The sequence below is a fragment of the Atta colombica genome, unplaced genomic scaffold, assembly GCF_001594045.1.
Source record: "Atta colombica isolate Treedump-2 unplaced genomic scaffold, Acol1.0 scaffold12, whole genome shotgun sequence".
Lineage (NCBI taxonomy): Eukaryota > Metazoa > Arthropoda > Insecta > Hymenoptera > Formicidae > Atta > Atta colombica.
The window spans coordinates 4,860,634-4,868,765 of NW_017259206.1; the positions used below are offsets into that span (position 1 = coordinate 4,860,634).

Here is an 8,132-nt window from a genome sequence, read left to right on the forward strand (position 1 = left end):
ACTTCCGATCTATCATCTACGCATTATCATCTACGCGGACATGTTTCGGAATCGTGATCGATTCGTTGTTGTGTGACAAGTCTTTATTGATGTCATGTTAGAATTCGCGTGACAGAGAGAAGCCGAAATGTAGCTGCGTGAAATGTAGTTCGATTGACACGCGAGATTTACGTGACGCTTGATGATTTTGTTTTTTTGTTTTAAAGTCCGGGAGAAGCGATGAAGTAAAAAAATCATTGCTGAGAAAGTGTGCCTTAATATTTGTGTTCTTTCAGGCACTACTGAAAAAAATGACCTCTTCCAGCCGTGGTTTTCCATGGAGATCTGCTAGTCTCCTTTTATTGCTTTTGATCGGTGGTATCGTAGCGTACGACACACAGAAACATGGCTCGTTTGAAGGTAAGTACTTCCTGAGAATAACAATAGGTATTAATCATCTATTTGCTTCTCATCTCATATCTTCTTGTCATTCTAATCATTTTGTTTTCCTAAATTCTTTCAAATTTATGTATTATATTCTAATCTTTAGTCATTTGGATTTTATGCATTTTTTTAAATATTGAAGCACCAAATAATTACTACAACATTTGTATACAATTATTTATTTAATAAATTAAAAACAAATACCTTCTAAAAATGTTATATAAGAATCTTAATTTTATACACTTATAAAATGGCTATTTAAAAAAAATAGCAACTGTTGAGATTCTTTAATATGATTGGTTTATATATTTATTCAATTATTTATTTCAATTATCAAAAGAACAATCCATCTCTTGAGTTGAATATTTTGTTATTTTTCACTTTCATGTATATCGAAATGTAAATCAATCCCTTACTATGATTGAATTGCTTAGTTTCAAAGTAGACAACTGTAGTTCATATTAATGTATGCACTCAATAAATAATAACTAAATTCGAGTCAAAATTAATACATTTTCTTGAATCAAATTATTAAACTCTATTGTTTTGATTAAAATAACGACATATTAAGTAAAAGCAATAGCAACTTGTAGAAATGATTAAAAATAACTCAAATCGGATATAATTTGACATTCTAAATTTAACAGTGTAAGAAGCTAAGGGTAAGACTAATTATATTAAAAAATTTTACAGTTGCAAAGTTGCTATTGATCATAGCCAGAGATAAAAATTAACCCAAAATATGAATCTATTGTGTATACTAAGAATTAATTACTATCCAAATATTTCATCATAATGAATTCAATCATTTGTTACTATCACTGGATATACATTAAAGGTGTTGTATTATAAAACATCTAAATGCAGTGATATAATATAACTCAACTTTGAAAATGAAATACATGTATATTCCGTTAAATAAAAAGACAATATCATTATTAATCATTTAAAATATTTCTATGCTTCTACATTTAACTTTGTCAATTTCATATAGCTTTATTATCAATTTTAATTAACATCTTTTTAGTATACACATTCTAGTGCAGGGCAAGTGACAAAATTTGCTGTAAGATTGTTGTTCAGGGAGTTATTATCATGGTGTCTTGTTCAACAGTAACTCGTGAACTAGTAATGATTCATCAATAACATATTCATTGCTATCATAAACATCACGCCCATTAATATCTTCGCTTCTCTAATTTTTCTCTTAACCAAATTGGTGATATAAATTGAATTTTTTTTACTTTATTGTACATTGGCATTTTATATATTGTAGCATCCCAAGTTGGAAAGTTCTTGAAAACTAGCGGAATATTGAAACATGTAGAAAAGGCATGGACTACTCTAAAGTTCTATTGGTCTGCAGGACACAAAGCAGTTAAGGATAGCTCACCGGAATATTACAAAGCCGTTGTAGACTTGTGTGCACCATACATTAAATTAGCTGGCGATATCTATCTTGTAGTAAGAAATGTTTCAATTAAATTATATAACAATGTCGCGGCATATGTTGAAAGGAACGTACCTATAATTATTGACACAGTAAGTATAATGAAGATAAAAATATTTTCATTCAGAGAACAACCCTTCGCATAAAAATATATCTCTTAACAATTTTTATTTCTCTTATACAGATCGAACATTACGCTCCAGGAATCTTGGAGCAAATTAAATCCCGAAGTCTTCAGGGACTGGAGTTTGTGAAAGTTTCTTTCATTTTGATTGGAGAGAAAGTTATTGAACATTCCAGCGCATCGATACAGTGGCTGGAGAAGAACGTCTTTGTGTAAGTGTACTCATACATCATATGCAGAGAATGTAATCGGATATCTGACCGTGACCTTCCTTCCCCTTTTTTTTCAGAGGCAAGCTTAGTCCTGATAATCTCCGCAATTATGCCATTTGGGCTTTTGACACGACGCAATCGTACGCCGCTCAAACGTACGATTGGGTGTACGAGAAAGTGCAAACTCTCTCCAAAGTGCCATGAATAAAATCCAATGGTTTACTGTATGAATAATTATTGCGTTGAATTACGGCGAAATTTCCGCCTTTTCACGCGACTCTCCGCATTTATTATTTATGACATGGAAGCGTTACATATATATTTTCCGAAGATCACGAATGCGTCAGCCATTTTACCTGTGATATCTCGAATAGAAAATCTATATCTTGCTTTGGTTGGTCCTGACGAAGAAAATTTCGCGATCTTCTAATAAACCGGAACAATTGCGGACATTTTTTATCAAGACAAATATTTTTCTGTCATTTTCTTTAAAATTATTATAACTAATAATATATATGTATATCCGAACATTAGATCTTTGTACGCAAATCGTTCGAAAGTGCGATCTTTAGTATTTTGTATTTTCATTTATAATTTTGAGGATTTTGATTGAATATATATATTCGATTACATTGAATGATCGAATAAAAATTTTTTCGTAACAGCTCTTCTTGTAGATGTAGTAAAGGATGGACTCTACTACAAATAAAAAAAAAAGGATTTTAAGAAAAAAATCGTGTCGAAAAAATGGATCAGAATAATAACAGCAACAACGGTGATATTTTTAGGAATAGCAGAATAGTATATATATTAATAAATATCGTAATATAATATAATAATAATAATGAAATGATGGTAATAATAGCGATGAAATGCAATAGATGAATATGAGATATGATAATATAATTTTAACAAGAATATATTAAAGTTTTACATGGGAAGAGAGATCTGTGTGTGGATAGTGACAGTCACTTCCATAAAGCCACGTATGTAAAAATGAGTTGTCTTATTTCCCCCCTTCAATAAAATTTCAGCGTGCCTTTTCTTTTAAATTTCTTCACTCTGTTTTGCGTGCACGTTCACAGCTTTTATCCCTGATTACTTCCATGAAAATGCGTATTCCGTCAACGCACTTTAAGTTCGCTTGCATTTTTGTAGCATCGAGTATTCGCATACTATAATTCATACGGGAAGAAGAGCTTCATTGTATTCTTGTAGATTTGATTGCACAGGTATTCCTCTTCCTCATCTCTGATCCGCGCTAGAACTTCCAATATTTGACTGCAATTAATTAGGATCATATCACACACCGTTCCTCTATTCGACTCATGCAATTATATCCCTTCAGAGTGACAGTGAATTCATTAAACCCACTCAAAATCTATTAAAAATGTCAAATAATTCAATTTTCTTTATATTACATCTGCAAGTTTCTATTAAAATATATTTAATTTTCATTTTTTTATCACTGTTCCTTGAAAGAGCCTTTTAACATGAGGTCTGTTCTTTTTAGCTAAGCTTCTTGCACAGTTCATCTTTTCTCTTTTTCTCTCCAACATGGAAAAAAAAGGAAGAAAGAACCGTGTAAAAACTTTAATTAAAAAGAACAGACTTATAAATTAAATGAATTTTACAGACCCAGTGTAAGTGAGTGTATTAAAAATTTGGGTGTCAGCTCCGGAGGAATATTAAAAATATTGAAAAAAATTTAATGTTTAATTTAAATAAATATTGTATGTAATTCTCACTTTATCTGCAGAAAAAAAAGTATACTAACACTATCGTGCAAGGTTCGTTCCGTCCTTTAATCATCTGATCCGCTTGCCATTTTTCTTTCTTCACAGATGGAAAATGCGTGATAACGTCGTTCGCGGATGCATGCGTCGGCCTGATCTCGCACCATGGACAATCAGTCTCTATCATGAGCCTGTCTGAAGGAATGGTAGTGATCGCGAAAAGATTTTCCTCTGTCTTCAACGAGCTGACATGCGAAACAAAAGAGATTATTAGATCCTCCTTTTCTCTTTTAACTCTTGCGAGAATCACATATTCATAATGAATTCAATCACTTCTATTACACTAAATTAGTGCATACTAAAAGCTGCTATACATAAAATTAGCAAAGTTAAATGTAAAAACATAAATATTTTTAATGTCTGTTTTTGTAAATTAATTTTAATCTCTCGGTTCAATTTACTCTTCATCTTTGTCTAATTTTTAAAACTGAAAAAAGAAGTAAGTTGAAGCGAGATTAAAATTAATTAAAATAGATGTCTATAATAATCATATTGTTACGTTATTTAACAAAATATACATGTATCATTTCATTTAAAGTTATGCCATTGCATTTGAATACTTTATACAAAGCATATAATGTGTGCTAATCAGTGTAATGACCGAACATCATCAATCTTACCATCCATTAACGCCGATGTACAAGCCTAATTGCAATATGGAATTTGCATCCTCCGGGTTACCGTCGAAGGAGTGCACAACACCCGGCGTCAATTCGTTTTTATGTTTTCTCAGAATTCGCACAAAATCGTCACTAGCGTTGCGGCAGTGCAGAAACATTGGTAGCTTTAATGTGGAGCACAATGACAATTGTAGCTCAAAGTACTTCTTTTGAGTCTCCTTGGGGCAGAAATTCAGTCTATCATAATCCAAGCCCATCTCACCGATAGCGACAACTTTGTCCTTGTTATTCAGCGCCAGGTCCGATAATAATTTGAGATATTCTTCTGGATTGCTACTCTCCTCGAATTCATTGCAACGGGTCGGATGGCAACCAACCGTCGAATACAGTCTGTCTGCAATTTGTTGATTGATGACGATCAGTCATTCGTCCTCAAAAATAAACTTAACTCGTAACTTAAATATATGGGTCTTATGACCTTGAGACATTTAACTAATTTTTAAATAGTGTTATAGTATACATTTATATTAAATCAAGTATTGCATTTTTTTTTATATAATTGAAAAATTTTCATTTCGAAAATTAATAATTAACAAGATTATATTTAGCATCACAAAAAAAATGTATATTCCTGCATGGGATTAATCATGAATTATGATCATTTGAAGTACACTGAATAGCATATTAAAAGCTGTTTTATAAAATATCTAAATGTAGTGACATAATATAATCAACTTTGCTAGTTAACTATATTAATTTAATTTCATGTATAACAATTTTTAGTATGCATTAATTTAGTGTGTAAGTGAAAAATTAAAATTAGCAAGAGATCTACAATTAAAATAGATTAATTTGAACACAGAAAGATTTATATTAATACAATTTCCTACATATTTAAGGATATACTTGCCATCAGTTCTCGCTATTTCAAGAGCTTTCTTGCTTTCTTCTACATTGCCAGCTGTAATGATGATTTTCGAGAGATTATTCTTCCAACTTCGCTCTAGAACTTTATCTAAATCTGGTTGATGTTTCTGAGATCCATGATAGACTCCTTGGTACATGGAATCTGTTAAATTGGCTCCGATATCTATGACAATTGGAGTACAATGGAAAACATTGGATTCTCTTAATACAAAATTGCTCAAAGCAAATATACAAGGTATTCTGAATATATATGTTTTCCAGCAAGAGATACAATTGATACAGTGATATAGTGAATCATTGTTATCAGTGATACAGTAAATCCTTGTTATTTGCCAATTAAATGTTAATGTCAAAGATAACATAGTCGACTGTGTTACCCTATTAGCGAATTCAGTCACTTTTGCACTACGCTAGATCAATGCATACTAAAAGCTACTTTACATGAAATCAGCAAAGTTAAATGTAAAAGTATATAAATATTTTTAAAAATTAACTGTCTACTAATAATATTGTCATATTAATTAACAAAATATATATGTTAAATATATATATATATATATATATGCCATTTAATTAATTGTCAAAGTTGATTATATTGTATCACAGCATTGAGATATTTTATATGAAGCAACTTTTAATAGATGCACTGATCCAGTATAGTGTGAGTGATTGAATTCACCATAGGTCATTTTAAAAATGTTTTGTGTTAAATGTTTACAAATTTTACTTTATATACTAACAAAGCATTATTATTGATACACTTAGAAATGCATGTGATGCTGAAATATATCTAACGTGTTTCTCAAGACATTTGAGAACTCCACGAAGGAATCCGAAAGCTTTCCCGAAAAGGACAATCGGGAGGATACAAAAATCTGCCAAGTATCAACGAATGGAAGAGTTTTGTTGAGTTAAAGAGATCAGTCTCGCCTCTCACTATAACCTTTGTATCGCGAGACAACGGCGGAAACGACATGTTGCTGAACAAGAACGAAGGACAATCAGGTTTACCTATAAATTTCCGCAAATTGGACATTCTAGCTGCAAGCATGGAACGTTCCTAGGCGGAGATTGTTCGTCCGGATGTCCGGTCGAGGATAGACAGAGAGGTTAGCTGAGGTTAGCAGGTGTCCACCGTTTCAACCGGCTGGATCGACACATGGATGAAGTCCAATGAAGAACTGACGTTACGTTTTCATGCGCAGTAGTGATCATCCCGACGCTATCCTTGCTTCCGCGCATCATCGATCAGCCTGTATAGCAACTGATAGCAACTACCGACCTACTGAATCCTGATCTTTGATATCTTCAAAAATAAAAATACAGAAACGCGTACGCAACTAAAAAAATTAGAGAGTTTTGAAGTCTAGTTGAAAATACTATAGCTGCATGAAATTTTCATCTCGGCAGTATAATTCTCTTTTCCGTAATGTAATATTATAATTGCATATAATAATATATAGTTATATATATTTGTAATATATGCAAGATTTCTAATTCTGCTTCATTGGTTTGACAAATATTCATTTTTGTATTGTTTTCTTTTTCTATCTTCAATAAAAAAAGGAAGTAAATGTTGATATATGTCAAGCACAAAGTAAATATTGATATATGTCAAGCTTCTCAATATTCAAATCTTAAACAGCGTTAATAATGTGTCACCTTGGTGAAAATTTTTTCAGAATTTTTATACGAATTTGAACATTTTCAGAAATACTGACAAACTTACATTTTTTCTTAGAATTTTTTATTACATACGAATCTGGAAATATTCTTTAATTTTTTAGAATTTTATGTAAAAAAATTTTAGAAGTTTCAAAACATTTGTTAATTATTTTCCAACTTTTTCAAGAAATTTTTCAAATTTTTTTATACAAATTGAAATACTTTTCAAGAATGCGGAAAAAAATCTACATCTTTTCTTCATATTATGTAAATTTTGCAATATTCTGAAATTTATTTTATAATTTATGAAAAAAATTGTTACTTTTTCAAATTTTATATAATTATTTTATAAATTATAAAAATAAGAAATCTCAGAATACTTCAGAGAAGTCATACATGAAGAATTTTGAAAGATACAGACTTTCTTGGCACTTCTGAAAAATGTTACAATTTATATAAAAAAAGTCTAAGAAAATTTCTAAAATGGTTAGAAAATCTTGTTTAGAAATTTTTAAAAATCCAAAAATTTACGTTAAAATTCTGAACAATTACACAAAAAATTCAGAGAACAATTTTCAACAAGTTACTTATATACATAAACTGTAATTCCATTAGATATGTTGCAGGCTGCAAGAAATTTTTTCAAGCTTTTAAGAATCCAAATAATTGCCAGATTACTCCATATGAGCCTTATTATCTTTCTTATTAATGAGAATTATATATTGTTACATACACAGATATATAATAACAGATGTTGCCTACTTTTTACAAGTTTTTTTTATTTAGATACGCTTTTTGATGATATAACAGACAGGATACAACGAAACATTTCGTTTTTATGTTTCCTTTTCTATATATATATATATATATATATATATATGTGTGTGTGTGTGTGTGTGTGTGTGTTTATTATGT

General features: G+C 30.5%; 2 protein-coding genes across 3 annotated transcripts in view; one reads left to right on the plus strand and one right to left on the minus strand.

The window, feature by feature from the left end:
- The window catches only part of LOC108694453 (transmembrane protein 214-A), an 11,364-nt gene extending 8,921 nt beyond the window's left edge, over positions 1-2,443 (plus strand). For both annotated transcript variants that reach the window (XM_018203967.1, XM_018203968.1), the window contains exons 6-9: positions 276-399; positions 1,700-1,965; positions 2,058-2,209; positions 2,287-2,443. In XM_018203967.1, the coding sequence (XP_018059456.1) occupies positions 276-399; positions 1,700-1,965; positions 2,058-2,209; positions 2,287-2,413 (669 nt within the window). In that variant the 3' untranslated portion in view covers positions 2,414-2,443. The remainder of the gene's footprint in view (positions 1-275; positions 400-1,699; positions 1,966-2,057; positions 2,210-2,286) is intronic.
- Positions 2,444-2,990: 547 nt separating this feature from the next.
- LOC108694454 (putative deoxyribonuclease TATDN1) lies at positions 2,991-7,146 on the minus strand. The gene is made up of 5 exons (XM_018203970.1): positions 6,564-7,146; positions 5,536-5,715; positions 4,626-5,019; positions 3,987-4,190; positions 2,991-3,490 (listed from the first exon to the last, which is right to left on the minus strand). The coding sequence occupies exons 1-5, from the start codon at positions 6,601-6,603 to the stop codon at positions 3,385-3,387; spliced, it is 924 nt and encodes a 307-aa protein (XP_018059459.1). The 5' UTR covers positions 6,604-7,146; the 3' UTR covers positions 2,991-3,384.
- Between the last annotated feature and the right edge of the window lie 986 nt (positions 7,147-8,132).

Bases quoted from the DNA above. Each gene is read 5' to 3' on its own strand.
- LOC108694454 (XM_018203970.1), bottom strand. From the start codon at position 6,603: ATGCTTGCAGCTAGAATGTCCAATTTGCGGAAATTTATAG. The intron at 5,020-5,535 runs GCAAGTATATCC...AACAAATTGCAG, and splicing joins TGAAATAGCGAGAACTGATG to ACAGACTGTATTCGACGGTT. The intron at 4,191-4,625 runs GTAAGATTGATG...TTCGCATGTCAG, and splicing joins TACATCGGCGTTAATGGATG to CTCGTTGAAGACAGAGGAAA.